At 38.6% G+C, this 19,807-nt stretch overlaps 1 protein-coding gene across 3 annotated transcripts; it reads right to left on the bottom strand.

The window, feature by feature from the left end:
• Positions 1–519: 519 nt before the first annotated feature.
• On the bottom strand, positions 520–18,378 carry cep170ab (centrosomal protein 170Ab). 3 transcript variants are annotated; one of them, XM_077571804.1, is made up of 19 exons: positions 18,258–18,378; positions 16,095–16,240; positions 15,910–15,999; positions 15,750–15,828; positions 15,227–15,285; positions 14,933–15,092; positions 14,621–14,752; positions 13,982–14,434; positions 12,664–13,031; positions 12,459–12,581; positions 11,024–11,153; positions 8,161–9,588; positions 7,827–8,061; positions 6,102–6,210; positions 5,815–5,970; positions 4,114–4,202; positions 3,621–3,714; positions 2,825–2,876; positions 520–1,843 (listed from the first exon to the last, which is right to left on the bottom strand). In XM_077571804.1, exons 2-19 carry the CDS (start codon positions 16,197–16,199, stop codon positions 1,614–1,616), a joined length of 4,092 nt encoding a protein of 1,363 aa, XP_077427930.1. In that variant the 5' UTR covers positions 16,200–16,240; positions 18,258–18,378; the 3' UTR covers positions 520–1,613. The 3 variants fall into 3 exon arrangements, with proteins under 3 accessions (XP_077427930.1, XP_077427931.1, XP_077427932.1); XM_077571805.1 differs by having other exon boundaries at positions 8,161–9,585; XM_077571806.1 differs by lacking the exons at positions 15,910–15,999; positions 16,095–16,240; positions 18,258–18,378 and having other exon boundaries at positions 15,199–15,285; positions 15,750–15,809.
• Positions 18,379–19,807: the final 1,429 nt, after the last annotated feature.

Below are 19,807 nucleotides of genomic sequence, written 5' to 3'. Positions count from 1 at the left end.
GTGTTGTGCTCACCTTTATGAGATACATCAAAGATAAACAAAATTGAGTACCTTAGAAACAGCAAACTGTAACTCAACTAAAACAAACGCATGTGCCATGCAAGAAAATATTGCAATATCACTTATTATAGTTGTTTGACTTTTTTCAAATATTATTTATACAAAAATTATATAAGTTCCAGCACACAAACAACAATATTACATTTGCTGCGTGAACATAACTCAACTGTGGGACACTGTAAACAAATACATACTGTAACATAATATGATTGTCAAACAGAAGCTCCATGCCCGATTTATGTGAGGAGCCAGACGAGATGCAGGATTTGCAGTTACACACCCCCTACCCAGTTATGATCTATTTAGCGCCACCAGCTCTAAAACAATATTAGTGTTGCAAATGAAAAGTTTCTGGTTCACCTCCAAAGTCACACTGTGGTATGCTTGTGTGACACTTTTTTTTTTTTTTAAATAAAACTTTACAGGTACACTAGTGAGGGTCAGTTCAAAATGTAAAAGTAGGATTATCATGCATTTTATTGGAAACAAGGCAAACAATACACAGGTATTGTAAAGTTAACAATTACACTAAAATCATTAAAAAGAATGTTTTTCTTTTTACAAACCATCCAAACAAAACTTTGTCAAGAGCATCAACAAACAAAGTTCACTAAGTGCTGATCACAAAATGCAGTTAGTAATACTCAGCTAATTTGTTAGGTAGAATTTGATCAGGTTACATTCATGTGTAAACGATAGTATGATGATACACAGTCCATCCCTCCTTTGCATCGTTGGCGCATGCCACTGCAGGACTCGGAGGTAGACCCTGTCTATGCTGGTTCAAACACAACACTTGACTAGAAAGTCATTTGGCAAAACTTTTGCCTAAAGACTGAAACCCTGCATACTTTTTGGCCAAAACATCACCGTGAATGAATGGAGCATTAAAAGGGACATTTCCTCAACCTTTGTACGCCAATATTAACTAATACAACTTCAATATGTGCAAAGAAACTACTTTTATGAACTCCTCGCTATTGCATTTATGATTTTTTTCCTGCTCTTTTACAGTAATGATTGATCGATTTAGGGCACTTGTGACAAAATACTTAGCTACATTTGACCTTTCTATTATACACATGTTGCACATGATAGTTTGACATGGAAAAGGCATGTATGTAGTTTGGGATTTGACTGTAAGAAATAATTACAAGGTAAATTGTGTACATCTCAGTTCTTTTCACAAAAAAAAAAAACGATAAACAAAAAAAACGATGGAAAATCGTACCAAGCTTTGCACAGATATTTCTTAATAAGTTACACTATTTATTTGCATTGGCAAAGACAAATAAATGGACAAAAGTTTATAAATTACTTTTTACATACATGACCTTGGGTGATATAATTGTGCAAAAAAATTTGTACAAGGAATTTGTTTTGCATCAACAACAGAATAATTAAGTAAATCATAGTAAACTTAAATACGGGTCCATTCACTTTTCCAGATCCAAAACCGACACGAAAGTGACACATCATGTCAAAATTATATTTGCTTCAGCATACGTCCGATATAATGGACACATATTAGAAGATGCTTTAAGTGTTGTCAATTATCCACTGGTGTGTGGGGACCCTGTGACTTGCGCTGCTACCTGTAAACTCTCTGGCTGTGCATGTGATTCACCGGGGGCGACTTCATGCCTTGAGTCCAACAGTGAAGTGGAAGAAGTTGAATCCGCCTGGTGAGCCGCAGGACTCTTCTGGTCAACCATTGGGCTGGTGAGGCCCAGGCTGGTCAGAGCATCCAGGGTGCCGTCTGGGTCCACCATCATATCAATCACTGGACAAGAAGAACAAAGATCCAAAAGTAAGTATTTGATATGATATGTATTAGTGAGAAAAATGTTTTATCACATCAATGAAATTAAAAAAATATATATAATCGTAGGTCTAGTAATCACTAATATTACAAAGGTCGCACTGAACTTTACAGGAGGCTGACATGTTTTGCCGCCAACTTTCTGCTATGGATACCTGAAAGAGCAGAACTCGGCGAACATATAGTTAGCCTCTTGTAGTACTTGCAGCTAGTGTCGGACCCAATGGGTCGACCGCTGCTTACTTCCACAGCTGGGGCCTACAGGTGGTCAATGCTGAGTCCTGTAATTTTTCTCCTGCCGCTTGTCTCCCTCTGCTTTGCTCTCTCGGTATCTTTTGCTAGCTTCTCCCACTAGCCACTCTTGCTAACTGCTCCAGCTAGTTCTTGCAAGTCGCTCTTGTTTGCCGCTTAAGCGAGTTCTTGTGAGCCAAACTTGCTTGCCGCTTCTTCTAGCTTCTGCTCGCTCACACCAAAGAATAATTGGTAGTAATTAGTAGTAATTATATGTAATGTGTGGTCTCTCTGTGGCACCCGTGTGCGTGTGCTTTAAAGTTGTTGCATTGTATTAGTTAACCAATAGATGGCACTAAATCTTACACACTATCCTTTAAGGGCAACAAACCATCAACATACTGTGGTGTTTAATGGGGTAGATGCCACGGACTTCCGACTTCCGGGTTTCACACACTGGCCGCGTTCCAACACTTGCACCACCACCTCTCCTCCGTGGCATATACCCCATAAAATAGAATAATTGCAATATTAAATTTTTTTTCCTTACAGATTTGGTTATATGAGTAAAGCAAACAAACTTGCAGAAACGAAAATGTAGTGTTTACCATCCCCATCCCCAAACTAAAACAAACCATATCAGTTTTTTCAGACTGAATATAATCATTTTCCATCTTTCTCATAAAAACATAAAGTTGATTAGATCCATACCTAGCAGTTGTCTTTCCACCCTCTTTAGGTCTTGAATGATAGTGGAAATCTCCTGGCAAAAAAAACAAGAAACATGAACTCTTGTGAAGTTTCATCCAGAGGTGGTTTCATTTTGCATGCAAAATAGTACAATTATCACCCTTGTTTGAGCATAAGTGCATCTACACTTTCTTTATGAGCACTCTTACTGCCAGTGGTTCATATGAGGAAACTGGACTGGGTCGAGACAGAATTTATAATCGCATTAGTTCTGAGGAGCAGGACACTTGAGCTCCATCGGATATCTGTTTTTCTCTCTTGTAAAGCAGAGCATCCCCCCCCCCCCCGCAATTTACACACACACTCACACAAATGTATTCTGTCAACATTTTCCATGACTGACACTAAAAGTAATCCAATATTTTGTGTTTACTATTACAGGCAACGGATTTTCGACTGAATGGCATTAATTCCATTCAGTAAAAAGCAATTGGATTACTCCCGTAAACAGATTATAAGCAACATATCTCATTGCTGAAGGCATAATAAATTGCCTTTCATACGATGCCATTTTGTATTAATCCATAACGCAGTGTACCAGACAACATACATTAAACTGTCTCCCTGTCTCATCTACACAATACTGGTATGATTAATGCTTGTCTCTACCAGCAGAGCAACACTGTACAGTATTTTCCTGAATTTGAATTCAATGAAGAATGTAGGATTTAACAACAAAGCTTACAATTGAATTAGTTTTGCCATTTTCCAGTAGTGTGGATCAAATAAGGAGATTGTAAGCAAACATGATTCTCACCTTGTTGGAGCTCTTTAACAACAAGGAGTCATGCTCTGCCTGAAGTTTGCTTTCAATCTCTTCCCATTTCCGGTCTTTGTCCTTGAAAAGGATCCTTGCGTTTCAAAAGCAGTAAAAATAGATGAAAGCAAAATACATGAAATTAATTCGAATATCCCCACTGGAATATTGAACACCATAATGTAAGCGGTTAATGTAATGTGCAATGTGGTAGCAATGAATGTAAAAGCTTGTGAGTTGTCATCTTGCGTGTAATAACGAGTAAGATTTGCTGCTGGCTTTTGGTGTGTGCCTTTGTGATGTGTCACTCGTATTGATCTAGCTGGCCTAGTTTCACCAATACAGTAAGAAAGAAAATCAAAGGAAAAACAAAAACAGCACATTACAAGATTTCATGTATTTCCATCCGACACTTACAGTTTTTTCAGTCGAAAATTAAATCCGACTCTATTTTAAACATTGGTCAACATAAGTAAATCAGTATGATGCTCACCTGATTTTGCTGGCTGTTTTGTCAACAGATTGCCGTATTCTATTTGAGAGTTGATTCACAGATGGTAGGAGTAAACTGTTTAGCATTGCCTGGTGGATGAAAACGTGTTTTTTTTTAATACAAAAAAAATTAACAAGCTGCTTAAAACATGAATTTTCTGTAAATGCTTCTGTCACTACTACAACTAAATCTCTCTCTTTTTGAGATATTGTCAAAAAGAGCTTATTTTTTTACATTCTACTGGGCATTTTGGCTAATTTTAGTTCATGTCCATGCATTAAAACCATATAGATGAGCATAGTGGTTAGTCTATCTGATTTTTATTTTTTTTTTAACTCGTCTTAAAGAGACAGTGTGTAGGATTTAGCGGTGAACTAAAAAAATGCAACTATTTTGAAGCATGTGCACTAAGGTGCCTCAAAGATAGCACACTTCACAAGCCAACCACCAATTACTACCAATTATTATTTGAAGTGAGCGAGCGAGCAGGAGCTAGTAGGAGCGGTGAGCAAGAGTGGCTAGCAAGAGCTCACTGGAGAGGCTAACAAGAGCAGCTAGCAAGAACTTGCTGGGGCGGCTAACAAGAGTAGCTAGCAGGAGAAGCTAGCAAAAGCTAGTGAGAGAAAAGCAAAGAGAGACAAGCAGCAGGAGCCCGAATCACAAGACTCTGCAGGCCGCAGTTGTGGAAGGTAAGCGGTGGTCAAACCATTGGGTCCGACACAAGATGCAGGCACCACCAGAGATGACTACGTTCGTGGTATAAGGTGTAGCGTGACATATGGAAGATTTAGCGATTACTACGATAATGTTAAAAAATGTACGCTTGATGTGATAAGAGCTTTTTCTTTTTTTTTTTTGCATATTATTGAAATTAATACTGGGTTAAATGAATGAATTAGTAGTTCACCACTAGATGACACTAAATCCTACACACTGTTTCTTTAAAACACATTTTTATTCTATGGCTTTTGACTCAGCATGAGGCTTAGAATTGTTTTAGTGTGAGTGAACTAATGAGTACACACTCACACGCACACATGCACACACACGGGCACATACTCACGCACATACAAAAAATTAAAACAAAAAAATAAAATAAAAAGAGAGAGCAATGATGATGACATGTCGAATTGGTAAAATTATCGAATGAACCATACTGAGCTCTCTCAAAAAAAAAACAAAAAAACAAATAAAATAATTGTTTTAGTGTCTTATGGTGTTTATTGTTTTTGTGTCAATTCATTGTGTTAGCTGCCTTTGTTTTTGTATTTCTGATTTATACTCCATGTACAGCACTTTGTAAAGTGCTTTATAAATAAAGTTGAGTTGCGTATTATTTATAATGAATGCAATTTTGAATACTTCTACATGTAAAGTGTTTTATTCTATTATTTACAATAAATCAATTACCTTAACCAAGTATTTAATGAGATAAATGAATGGGAAATAAATGAAAAAATCAACCAATTTTAAGAAGAAGCGTGGCTCTTCATAATGTAAATGCTCAGTGAGTCATAAAGAATAAATATATTACTAGCATCACTACGCTCAACTTACGTAGCAAATTATTGTTGATGACATTTTGCATGTCCAAATACATTTGGGGAATTCTTTATATTCTTGAACACAAACTACATTTCAACACTGTATCTGGGTTTACTGATAGTAAACTTTTTTTTTAATATTTAAAGAGGGACTTACTTCTTCTTGGTTCCATGTTTGTCGACGAATGGAGCGAGATCCCTGTGAACTGGAGGACCTCGGTCTCATTTCAACTGACTTCCCATTTGCTTCCAGGGCGGTGCTATGATCTGTTGAGGGACCACCTTGGTCCAAGCTGCCCTCACATTCCTCTAACTATAACAGAACACAAATTTAGCTCATTACAATTATTTGAAGATGCTTTAAGAAAAAAAAAATCGCATTATAGCTAAATCCACAAGTTGTTAATCAATGCTCAGCTGTAGTGTCAAATATTTGAACAATACCATGACTCCAGGGTCAGTGGGTGCAGGGCTCACTGAGTCAATCTCTCCAGCTACATCGTGAATCTCTCTTGCAAGCATCGCTAGGTCTTTGGCAAGGTCCTGGCTAATCCTGTTGAGCAAATATGGATACCAAATGTCAATTTTTTCATGTCAACCAATCATTTTATTTCATATTGAAAATACAATACAGGGGAAGTTTGTACAACTGGAGTTGAAATGTAGGCAGTCGCACAATACTTTGGAGTTTGAACCAAATGTCATGTCTGCTACCTCTCAAGAGCACCATTTGCTTTTTGTGACACTTATTCTAAAAGGGCAAGTTGAGTGATGGGAGGATTGTAAGAAGAGAAGAAAAATACATACCAAAAGTTCCCTGAATGTGAAGTTAGCAAACTCACACTGAAAATGAGTTTTTACCAGGGCTGGACCGGCTATCTGGCATACATGGCAGATGCCTAGAGGGCCGGCCTCCTTTGGGGCCAATGCGGTGCTATTTCATTATTATTTCTATCCAAGAGACCAGCCCACAATTTAGAGAGAGAGACAACAAACTAAACCAATTAACATCAGTTGCAGAGCTGTGGTCTCAAAACAAATTTTACAATAGTCTGTTTTTGGATTACAACTAGTGTTCATTTTATCCTCCATTTTTACATTTAGTCTTAGTTTTAATCCAGTTTCAATCCCGCTTGTTAGTTTTTATCAGTTAGTCAACCTCACCCCGTTTTTGTTCAGTCCATTTTTAGACGACTATGAATCTAGCATTTTAGTCCAAGAAAACAGAATTTTATTCGTCTAGTTTTAGTCAACACAAACCGTCAATGTTTTAATCTAGTTTTCGTCAGGACAATCATTTAACCCTTGTATAGTTTTTGTCAGCAGATTATGTTGAACATTTCGGATCTAAAACTATTTCACATAAAATGTTCTCATTTTTTTGATGAAAAACAAAACAAAAAAAACAAACAAAAAACAACACACAATTACAGGATATCAACAAGTGGCTAATATGGCTCCATGCGACAAGCTAGTAAATTAGCATCATCATTAGTCGGATTAACATTATTGTTGGAACGTTATAGCTGTTGAATTAATGTTACGTTATAACTATAATTTACTCTTTTTTTAACCTTTCATCGTTAATCTACCTCCTGTCTATAATACATACTGATTTAGTCACAGTTGTTTATTAATGAGGGTTTTTAGTCTAGTCTAGTCTAGTCTAGTTATAGTCCGGTGAAAAATGTGAGTTGATAAAATTATTTTTGTTTAGTTTTCATTGCCGAAATTAACACTAATTACAACGTTTGATTCTTTCAATCAATCTCAATGAGATCTATTATTTTTTCCACCATAGCAAGCAAACATTAACGTGGCTGAGAAAAAGTAGTTTATCATGCCAACCACAGTCATGTTTTCATGAAATAAAATGCACACATTATTAGATGCAACAAATGACAACAAAATGATGTTAGGAGTCCAAGGGATTCTTAGAGTTGATTCAGTCATCAATCTGTAGGAAAATAAATATATGTCCCTAGCAAGAGTAAGCCTCAAGTTACATTAAACCGGTATAACTTTTAATTCTCATTATCAGCATTATTATTATCATCAGTAAGGTTCTTATAATTCGTGAAAGTTTTAATGAGGTCAAATACAACTAGGTACGGACCTATGCATTTCTATTTCTTATCAGTTACATCATACTCCCCCTACTGTACATACCTGGCAATCTCCTCACTGTGTGCTGTCCAGTCTCTCATATATTCATCCTGATCCTTCGATGCTGGCTTCAGGCCTGCAGAATTAGGAGCAGTTGGCCCTGAGCCTCCGAGCTGTGCCACCCGTGTGGATGGAACTGGCCGTGCCTGGCCCCGTTTGGACATATGGCGGTTGGAACCGTACTCGTCTTCTGAGGTGGAGGCATACTCGACAGGCACACGGCGCCACCGAGTGCCGGCTATGGAAAAAAAGAAAGGGTTAGATCATGCTTGAGAATTTAATCAGTGGTTAATTTAAACAACAACAATAAAAAAAAGGTTAAGTAGCTCACAAATACCTGCTGGTGTGGCCTGTCCATATGAGGAGGTGACTTTACTTTTGTCAGGTAGCTTGGAGGCACTGTTCGCCCTGGCTCTGGGTCCACATACAGAGCTCACATTCGACCCTCTTAGTCCATGTCTAATCGCATAATCACCTACAGTACCTCTCGCTCCCAATCCTCTACTCCTGGTCACGGTGGCTTCAGAGTCACTCTGGGCGGAAGGAGAACCAACCCTTGGTCTCCTGGGCTGCGCCAGAGCCTCTATCCGAGACAGTCCCCTTTTTGCTAGGCCTGTCCTGGATGTGGAACTCGTAGTTGAAGCCTCTGAGGCCACAGACATCCTGTCCAAATCTGCAGGTTCAGTGTCGGTTGAGTCTCCAAGTCGGGCTCTCCGCAGTATGGATGACCTCGTGGGCCTTGGCTTGGGTACATTTGTGGTTTTACTGGCTGGGAGAGAAGCAGGGGCTTGGTTGATCTTAGCCCTACTGGATTTGGTGCTGGCACCCACTGTAGTGCTTCCTGTTTGGGTTTTGGCCCTCGAACCTTTAGCTTCCTGTGTGGTGGGCAGGGTATCAGAGAGAAGTGAGTTAGAATTGACATCATCATCTGTGAGGTCCAGAGAAGTCCAGGGCTGCTGAAGTCCTTGTGTTCTGGTCTTGACCCTTTTGGTCTGTGTGTCTCGACCAGCAGCGAGGCCTTTGCTGTTTGGGCACACGACAGTTTTCTCTTTTTGCTGTCCGACAAGAATCCGCCGTTTTTGAACCATTTTCCTTGCTCCATCAGCTTGGCTTACCGTACTAGTTGTGTCCACATCTGACTCTGGTGACACGGAACCTTCAATGGACTGACTTGGCGGATCGCCTTGGTCTGATACAGTGGTCTCTAAGAAAGCCGCCACTGCTTCGGAGTCTTTCTGTAGTGTTTCGCTGTCGACGCCAGCCTCCCTACTAGGAGGTCTGCTACCTGTGAGTCCATCGATGCGGGGAATCAGCTCAATTGGTACATTGGAGCTTGGTTTCTCTACAGTAAAACTTTCCTGTCTCAAAAACGGTTTTCCGCTGCTGTCTCTGATTTTCTCTTCCTTTTTCCTCCTCTGCACTTCCTCTATTCTCCTCTCTCCACTCGTCTTTGGCCGAGGTGGTAGCTTTGCCATTGCACCTGGCTGTATTGTTCTCCCATAACTGCTGCCCTGCGACTTGGCGGGTGAAGAACGACTGGGGCTACCATGAGCAGGAAAATGATCCCCTCCGGCTATCTTCTCCTCCTGATTCTCCTTCTCTTGCAGTTCTGTGTCCTGTTTCTCCCCCATATCTGTGTGCATGCCAGAACTTGGGGTCCTCCTTCCTTGAGCAACGTCCTCGCCAGGCACCTGAGGCAGAGTTCTTCTTTTACGTTCTTTTTGACCAGATGAAGCAAAGGAATGGCTGGATTCACTTACGTCTGCTGAAAACAAACAAACAAATACAGTAACATTAAATCATTAGAATGGAAACATTACATGTTTATACTACTATGACTCATTGAGCCATTTTCAGTAGTAAAAATGTTATATTTTGTCCACAATTAATTTAATAACTTGATTATTTTTCATGTATAGTTAATACCTTTAACTCATTCACTGCCATTGACGGTTATAGACGTCAAAAAATCATTTAAATTATTTCTATTAGTTAAAAAAAAAAAAATAATGCTACTTTCGTTAACAAGAGTATGAAAACCTAGATTTTCTTTCTTGTACATTTAGAACAGATATAAAATTTGTGATTAATCGTGAGTTAACTATTGAAGTCATGCGATTAATTACGAGTAAAAAATTTTATCGCCTGACGCAACTAATTTTTAATAATCATCTCATCAGGCGGTTAAAAGTTTTAATTGTAATTAATCGCATGACTTCACTAGTTACCTCACAATTAATCACAAGTTTTATATCTGTTCTAAATGAACATTTTCATACTCTTGTTAACAAAAGTGGGAAAAAATGTTTAACTAATAGAAATAGTTCAAATGAATTTTGGACGTTTATAGCCGTGAATGAGTTAAAAATACATTTTCCACTTGCTGTCGACTGAAGATGACAACACGCATGCGGAGGAAATAGGTAACGACCAATCACGGCTCACTTGTTTTCTGGGTTTGGTCAGCAAACTGAGCCATGATTGGTTGTTACCTGTTTCTTGAGAATGGGTCATGTCATCTTCAGCAGACAGTAAGTGGTAAAATTAGTTTACTTCTTACTGTTGAAAATGGCTTAATGAGTCAAGTAGCCCTTTAAATGAGTGTCACCGGTGTGTGTGCAGTGCCTTAAAAAGAGGTGTACTAGATGTTTTGTCTTTACACTTTCTTCAAATAAACCAATTGCAACTGCAAACTCAGGTCAATTAGAGTTCAAAGAAAACATGGCAAAGCAGCATTTATCTGTTGTGCTGCACGCAAAAGGAATAAGCTACCAACAGAAGTAAAGTCAGCCCCAAGTGTGGAAATATGCTTATAAATCCAGGTTAAAAACTTTTAATTCTGATTCCTATTGCATTTGCGGAATATGAATTAAGCAGTAAAATCCATGTGAGGGGGCGTCCATTTTGCTATCTTCTGTCAAATGAAAATGACATCAAGTGCCTAAGGGCTCACCTTGCGAACGTCATATGACCAGATACAGAAAACTAGGCACTGTGATGTCATTTTCAGTTGTGACAGTAAAAGGCAAAATGGCCGCCACCTAAAATGGATAAAACCGGGTGGATTTTTCTGCTTAATTTATATTCCACAAACACAAAATTAATCGGAATGCCATGTTTACACTAGTGGGGGCACAAAGAACATATTACTGTTAAAAACATCTTTGACTTCACTTTCCTTTTAAGGGAAACTTAAATACCTTTGTCGGTAACGAAACTGTGACTCTCGCCACCAGATCCCTCTGGGTCTGTTCTTATGTGGCTGGCAGCAAGGATAGCCCACTGTGAGACCCAGCGAGGACCACCTACCACCAGTTCCTCAGGCAGTACCTGGAAAAAGACAGAAAGGAAAATCGACTAAACAGGATTGTGTGGCAAACCTCAGTCTGAAACGACAATGGGAGTCGTGTGTAGACTTCCACTAAAATGACATTGATTTACTGTAAATCATCACTTCACATTCAGACCATTCGTATTTATTTAAACTTTTTCAGTTAGGTTTGTAATAAACTCACAAACAAACAGGACTACATACATAAAACGAGACCAAGACAATTCTTTCCATCATAATGTGACCTAACCGGTACAATTTTATCAAGAAGGGAAGTAAAATAAACAACTGAGATCATGTGGTTCCAAATGTGCACTCTCTTATAATTGGGGATGTGACTGTGTTCAGAATTAACCAGTCACAGTCACACTCATGTTAAATGGAGATTAGCAGCACACACCTGCCACCCTTTAAAGTGCCTCTGATTTACCTCAAATACATTTCTGATATTCTAGTGAGCTTTTCCTGATTTTTTTTGTTCTTGTCGACTACACCTTGTCGTCTCGGGGGGAGTGACATCACGTATGCGCCAAGTCACGTTTTCAGCAATTTGATGTTTCACGTGTACATACCGATGAAGGAAGTAGAGACGTTCTCCTTTTCAAGACGGAAATACAGTCCGTATGTTGAATTTGTGACAGCTAAAGATAAAACTAGTACAGTCTGTACTGTAGACAGAGTGCAAAAAAAAAAAAAAAAATATATATATATATATATATATATATATATATATACATAAAATACTACATAAAATTTGAACAAATATTTTGAGTTGCAGTGCGTTGCATTTAAGCTCACAAAGTCCCAATGTGTTGTGTGAAGAAGAGCTGCGACTAATGCAGGAGGTCCATAAATTTTGTTATATTTATAAATTATGTACATTATTAATGTTAAGTTTTGCCATTGAAGAATTAACAATAACAGTTGAATATGTCAGGTCAGGTGCATTTCTGTTGAGTGAAGTCTAGAAACTAAAGTATTTTTTTAAATTATTATAAATAAACAGGTACACCATTTATGTTCAGTGAAATACATATATAAAACAATTATATTAAAGGTCAGAAATGCTGTCTTTGTTTTATTTATTAATAAAAACTTTATCATTAAACATTACTGTTACAAATGCACTTCCAATAAAGTATTGGCAAAAGCATTTGTCATTTTTATGTTAAGCAGAGTTGTTGGTGTCCGCTAAAAGTAACTAATAGAGTAACTTGTAATGTAACTTAATTATTTCTAAAATCTTGCAATCAGTAAAGAAACTAAGTTAGTTTTTCAAGGTAACTGCGGCAACATTTTTGCACCTGTGTTTCCATGAAGCCAGGTTTGTTTCTCGTCCCAGACCTCTGTGAGGGGAGGGTCTCTTTTAGGTCAGCACTCCCCACTCTGGAAACATGCCCAGCCTCGAGTTCATGAACACCAAACACCTGAAATATACAGATGAAAAGTAACCATTTGCACTGAACATGTTAAAATTAATTACAATCATATGTTGTTCTTTCTTCCCACCTTGTCAATCATTTTTCGAGCCTCTTCTTCTTCATGATCTCCATTTTCCAGCTCAATGGTGTAGGTTCCTCTGTCGCTACAATCATCTCCATGTTGATAACACTCATCACGACTGCTTTGTTGCATGACTGCAGAGCCACGTTGTTTTTCTACAAAACCACCTGACACTTTTGAACTTGAAGACCTACGACGGCGTGCTGGACTTTCTTCCTCTGCAAAAAGTCCCTCGGGTACATTAGCGCGTTGCCTGATCTTCATTCCTGCTCCGCCCCAAAACCCCAAAGAGCGCTCATCCAGAGCAGAAGCCCTGCGTTGTTCTCGAAGTGTGTTTTCTGAGTCGCTCTGTGTGCCATCTTCATGTTTGCTGTCTGGCATAGAAGAATGGAAAATAAGAAAGTTGGGTCAGATCCTCTACTTGGGTCAATTTGACCCAACTTTCTGGGTTGTTTTATAGAAAATGACTCAATTTTGTTGTTTTATGTAAAATGACAATTTTTCTACAAAACAACCCAAAAAGTTGGGTCAAATTGACCCAAGTAGAGGATCTGACCCAACTGACCCTCTACTTGGGTCAAAGTTGGGTCAGATCTTCTACTTGGGTCAATTTGACCCAACTTTCTGGGTTGTCTTGCAAAAAAAAGGTAATTTAACAAAATTGGTTAATTTTCAATAAAACAACCCAAAAAGTTGGGTCAGATCCTCTACTTGGGTCAATTTGACCCAACTTTCTGGGTTGTTTTATAGAAAATGGCTAAATTTTGTTGTTTTATGTAAAATTACCATTTTTCTACAAAACAACCCAAAAAGTTGGGTCAAATTGGCCCAAGTAAAGGGTCAGTTGGGTCAAATCCTCTACTTGGGTTGTCTTGCAAAAAAAAAAGGTCATTTAACAAAATTGCTTAATTTTCAATAAAACAACCCAGAAAGTTGGGTCAGATCCTCTACTTGGGTCAATTTGATTTAACTTTAAGTCAAAAATAGGTTCATTTTGTTTAAAATAACCCAGAAAGTTGGGCCAGATCCTCTACTTGGGTCCAACTTTCTGGGTTGTTTTGCACACACACGCTAAAAGGTTATTTTGTATTAAAAACAAAACAAAACCATAAAGTTGGGTCAGATCCTCTACTTGGGTTAATTTGACCCACCTATGGGTCAAAAATTGGGTTGTTTCATACAAAACAACCCAAAAAGTTAGATCAAATTGAACCGTAAAGTGGATCAATTCATTTTTTTTTTGTTTATCCAGAATTTTGTTACTTTTGACCCAAATGTTTTTAGAGTGTATTTCACTCAAGTGGGTATGATGTACTAGCAGTACCTTTAAGACTCCTCAGTTGAACAGGTACATCACTCTTCACACTTTCCCCACCATCTTCTGCAACAGTTTCTTTGGCAGTCAAAGGCAGCTCATTCTGGGCCAGCCAATCAGCCACTTTGACTTCTGCTGCCACCATGGCTGTCTGGAGTGGACTCAGCTCCTCCCCCACTCCCCTTTTTGGACGCGGCCTTGTGTCTAAGCCCAACTTTGCCACCCGATCTTTGACCGTCACTTTGCCTGACGCTCCGGGGTCAAATTCAATGGTGTAGGAAGCATGAATATGGACAGGCTCGGCAGCAGAAGTAGTCCCGGCCTCTTGATCTTTTGATGTGGCCTCACCACTTGCTCTACCTTCTAGAGGAGCATCTTTGGTTGGGATTTCAAAATAGCTTGGCTCCTGAGGAGAGGATATTTGCAGGGCAGACTTGGACATTTCTGCAATCTTTTTTGTGTCTGTCAGACAAAACACAATGGCATGGTGGTTCATACTTACTTGTAATTTATATTTTGAGATTGATCAAAATATTGTACTTTTGACACTGGTAACACAAGCACATTTAATTTAAGCAACGATTGTTATGATTTAATATACATTAGTATGATAGTAGGTTAGTCTGTATATAGAGTATGGTTTTGTACCTATTTGCGCTTTTTCACGATTCCTATCAGAATTCTTTTCTTCAGGCCTTCCGGACTGATTGTCAGCATTTCCATCGCCCCACCAGGCAGGCTGGCCATAAAGGGGTGTTCCCCTGTGCAAAATGGCAACATCTAGAAAAACAAAACACACATCATCATGACTTGATTGGGTGAAGCAGCAATATGAAGAAAACAAAGCAGAAGGATGGGAAAGAATGATACTGATAATGAATTGGACACCGTACATAGAGGTTGTTAACACTATTCCACGAAAGTCAAAGCACTGCAAGGCCTCAAGTCCTGATAACCAACCTGTCATCTTTTCTTCCCCCCTATTGGGCTCCGGGGGGTTCGCAAAGGCTGCCTCGCAAACTGTTGCGGCTGCCTCAGCGGGTTTCGCTTCTGATTTTGATGACTCCCCCTCCAGAGGCCTTCTCTGACTGAGCTGAAGCTGGCTGCTAAACTTCTCATGCTGAAATGAAAGGAAAAGCAGCACAAAGAGAGGAGACAAGTGAAAAGTATGGACTGTCATTTTATCGTGAGTTATAAAGTGGCCACTGAGTGTACCATCCTTTTACCTCTATCATGGTGTTAGAGGAGTCTCACCTTTAGAGCCTCTTCAGGTATGTGCAGCTCTCCACGAACAACAGTAAACAAATTTGTATGTGGGATAAGTTAAGGTGAAAGACAGTGAGTATTTCATGGTGAGCAGTACAGTACGTGGCGATATTCTGATCTAACATGCAACAGAGTGCAGAGAGCAGCGTTTCCCACACCATGTTAATACCCAAGTATATTGGCCATCACCCAAGAAGTTTTCAAGAAAATATATTAAAAATATATATAAAAATAAAAAAACGTGTCGCGACAGGATATACCGCATGTAACGTTAGTTCACCGTCACTCACCTGTGGATTGTGAGGCTAGAGGAGACGTAGTAACAGGACTGAGACCCAGTTCTCATCCAACCCGCCTCCCATCCCCACCACCCGAGTCCACCCACCCAAGCAGATTTCAAATATGTGGGAAACACTGGAGAGTGAAGCATTTTGTGTTTCAGTGTTGTTCAAATTCACTGACTTCTCCTTCGCTACCTAACAGAGGATTGAAGAACACGCTCAAAGGATATCGTATCCAAACCTCAGTTTGTCATCGACCTTCAGAGTGACGTACATTTGCTCCTGCACTCTGACATCATTGACAAATGTCTGTAAAAAAACCAACAATATACATCTCAAATCAAAAAGATCACCACAGGACGTGAAACTGTGAACTAACCAGGAATTTACCCCGTTTAAACTGCCCAGGTCCTTAACTTTGTGTTCATCTGTATCCGCCTCGTAGTTGATGACAGCATGTTGTTTGTCCACACTGCGGGACTAAATCACATCAAATCCAGGCAATCGCTGTTAGCCAAGATAATCTCACTGTCAGATTATCATACAGGGAGTGTAGCTCAGTAGATAATCTGTACCTGCAGCATGAGTTCACAGTCATCTCTCCCCACGAAGATCATCTCTCTGGGGAGACGATGACGTGTGCCGCCGCCACTCACGAGGAACCAAGACGTCAGACTCATAGCTCCTTTTCAAGATCACCTTTGACCTCTAATGCATCTTTCTGAAAATGAAACAATTAGAAGTGAAATCAATATCACAATTTAAGGGACACCTGCCCAATACTAGATCTATTAAATATGTGTTCTGTTTTGTTTGAGATATGTTTTAATTTGACCAAAAACAAACAAAAAAACAGTTAAAAACAATGTTGCCTTATGGTAATCAATATGTCTCCCATTTCTGAGGTGTCTGAGTTCTCGGCTTTTGCCTTCCTGAATGGAGTTTGTTTGTATGTTCTCCCCGTGCTTGCGTGCAGTTTCTTTGGGTACTTCGGCTTTCTCTCACAATCCAAAAACTTATTTTTTAGGTGAATTAATGCCCATATGTGTGAATGTCAGTGTGAATGGTGTTTGTCTGTGTACACTGAGATCAGCTGACAAACAGGCCAGTGTGTACAGCCCCTCTTGCCCAAAGTCAGCTAGATTAGGCCAATAGGACGTCCATCCATTCTTTGCACCACTTATCAAAGTACAAAAGGTAAGAAAATAACTATTGTAAAAGTAAAAGTGAAAAAAAGAAACTGATATCAATATAAAATAAAAATGCTTTAAAAAAAATAAATGAAACTGCTACATTTTAGTTTATAAAACGAACTAAAATGTATTTTAGATATAGTAAAAAATATTTTTGTTTTTATCTTTGTAAAATAATAATTTCAGTATTGCTGTGCCTCAATACAGAAGAATTTGTCGTTGTAGTAGTTTACTATTCAAAATACTTAATGAGACGTTTTTTAAAATGTTGCACACAACACATACTCCAGATATTAAAAGAAAAATTGAACAAATTATTATAATATAACCCAAATTAAAACAAAGCATTTTAAAAAAAGAAAGAAATTAAAACTAATAAACCTGCTCTAAAAACTTACTGAATTTGAATAAACAAAAGTCAAAATGAAATAAAAACAAATTATAATGAACAATCCAAAACAATAATAACCCTGATCCTCACTACGGTCGTGTGTGCTGAAGCCTATCCCCAGCTGACTATAGGCAGGAGGTGGCGTACACCCTGAACTAGATGCCATCAAATGGCATACCGATGTATATTGTAAATATACAATTTGAAAAAGTAATCACTCTTCCTCAGATATACTTACAAAGTAGGTGAGGAGAGGATGGCGACTCATAAAAAACAACTAAATGTTGTGCTGAGTCATAGCAAGCAAATATGGTCAAGAGAGAGGCAGGATGTCGTTCTTTCACACCCTCATCTTTGCTTCCCTTGACGCTCTCCTACATGAGTTTATCAGCATATAAAGCACAACACCCTGTATTTTGTATTCAAACAATCAGATGGACTCCCTGAACACTGCATTAGCTCATGTAGGCTTCATTGCTGACTCATGGCTGGATTAATGGGCTACATCCAAGTTTGTCCATGCAGTATCTGAGGCTGATTTTAGAGTATCATCTTGATGAGAGGTGTATCTGGCTATAGTGGCCTAGTTGCCCCCTTTAGACGCTTGACTGCTAATCCATGCTGAGATGAACTGAAACTCTACTCTGAAGATGACAACACATCAACTAGGCTTGCAGTGGGAGGCAGCTGATGGCTAGTCAGCCAATGACAACGCCTGAAAATTAGCCCAGTTAGGCCATGTTTCACATGGACGTACAAGAGAAAAATTTGATGTTGATAATCACGTAAGATTACATGTGTCACTGTTTATCCGCGATTTAGCATTTAACACGAGCGTTGATTGCAGTGATTAATCCGGAAGCTACCCGGATCTGTAGTAGTGATCCATCCTCCCTGGTTTACACTTGCTATTTGAGGTAAATGCAGCCTCCTTTGCAAACATCGGGTGTACAGGAATATTTCGTTTACAAATGTTGTCTGGAGCTTTTGAGCTAGCATTGTCCATTTATGGTCGACACAATGCTAGCTTTCTTATCAGGCGCGTACACAGCGATGCTCATCTAACCGCATCCCTCCGGAGAAATTACGAGCCTCTCGCATCAGGACCAGGACAATTTGGTTGCAAACACAGACGCAGCAAACATTTCACTCACCAGCTGCTGCCACCGTGGTCACCATCCGATACGCACTAGATTTATGAACCAAGATGAAGCTGTTTGTGCTTCTTTCTCTGTGCTGGCCGCCAAGCCCAGTAAACGTTACAGTGCCTTCGCCTCACGGTGGCGCTGTGAGCTCATGTTGGAGAACACGATACATACGGAAAGACAAACACAGTAAACTAAATGCCGCCCATATTATCAGCTAAACAAGGTTTAGGTTACAGTGCATTATTTGTTTTTCACAGTGGTGGCAAATTAAAGAAATAATTATAATATGATACATTATGAATGGGGAATTTAATGCTGTGCATTTGTGATGGTGTTTTGATTAGGTGGTTTGGAATTATTGGTAAACAAACTACCATACTCGTCCTGAAATAAATTATTTTCTCTCTCTCTCTCTCTCTCTCTCTCTCTCTCTCTCTCTCTCTCTCTCTCTCTCTATATATATATATATAATACATTATAATATAATATATATATATTATATAATGTAGAACATAAAGAAAACATGATTGCTGTATATTTAAAAAATATATACTTTGCTTATCTAAGATTTTTAACTTCCAAATTTTAGACACTAGAGGGAGCCAAAGGATCAAGCTTCTTATGTGGACGCTATTGATACTCAATTACCTAATTAATTCTAACGTTCAAAAATAATACATTGGGAAAGGTTGGGGACAAAAAAAAGTTTCAGATAGTTTTCCACTTAATCACCATAGGCTATAGGTCAATGGGAGGTATTTCTTGACGGTAACAATGCCATTTATAGGTTTTATAATTCTGTTTAAAAAAAATTAAACTTAAATCTAAAGTCCAATTTCAAAATATAATCTGAGAAGATTTGATTTGATTATTTTATTTACCAAACTCCGGGGGTAAAATATTGCATACTGTATATTAGAAACAGCTGAAGTGTAATTTATTCCAGTTCTGCAGAGCAGCATACTGCACCTAAAATAACAAACATTGTTAAATTTGTACCTCTCTGGTGGTGTTAATCAAATCTGAGCTGTACTGCTTGGGCAACATTTTTTATCCAGCTTTTCTATCAACACTGACTGAGCTGGGTATTTTTCAGCAAGAAATTTGTTTATTTTTCATGATAAGATAATGTGATCCATGTTTAGACAATTTCCATGTTTGCTAGTGAATTTCACATTTTCATTACACACATACAAAAAAATGATGGCTTAGCAGAACTATGCTTCTGCTTCACTGTTTTGTAGTCACAGTGTGATAAGGAAACCCCGATACCACTGTGATGTAGGAGAAGCAAACACATTTTACCATGATGCTATATAGTACAACCACGATAATAAACATATTGTTAAATCAAATGTCTCTGCGAACACTTCATTGTATTTGTCAAGAACAGCAAAAATACTATTATTTTATTTGAAGTTTGATTGCAGGTATAAACTTAGTGTAGTACATATAGTTGTAGCCTATGTATTTTTCTGGGCTAGGAGGAGAAACAACTAGAGTTGCATTATATCATGCTTAGGTATTTTAATAGGCTACCTTAATGACCCCATTTA

This window comes from Vanacampus margaritifer, chromosome 7, assembly GCF_051991255.1.
Source record: "Vanacampus margaritifer isolate UIUO_Vmar chromosome 7, RoL_Vmar_1.0, whole genome shotgun sequence".
NCBI classification, from domain to species: Eukaryota; Metazoa; Chordata; class Actinopteri; order Syngnathiformes; family Syngnathidae; genus Vanacampus; species Vanacampus margaritifer.
Note: the sequence above shows the minus strand (reverse complement) of the source record. Positions and strands in the feature narration are given on the sequence as shown.

Coding starts and splice junctions, on each gene's coding strand:
- cep170ab (XM_077571804.1), bottom strand. CDS start 16,199: ATGAGTCTGACGTCTTGGTTCCTCGTGAGTGGCGGCGGCACACGTCAT. Junction 12,582..12,663: donor CTCGAAAAATGATTGACAAG/GTGGGAAGAAAG, acceptor TGTATATTTCAG/GTGTTTGGTGTTCATGAACT. Junction 6,211..7,826: donor CACAGTGAGGAGATTGCCAG/GTATGTACAGTA, acceptor TTTGCTCAACAG/GATTAGCCAGGACCTTGCCA.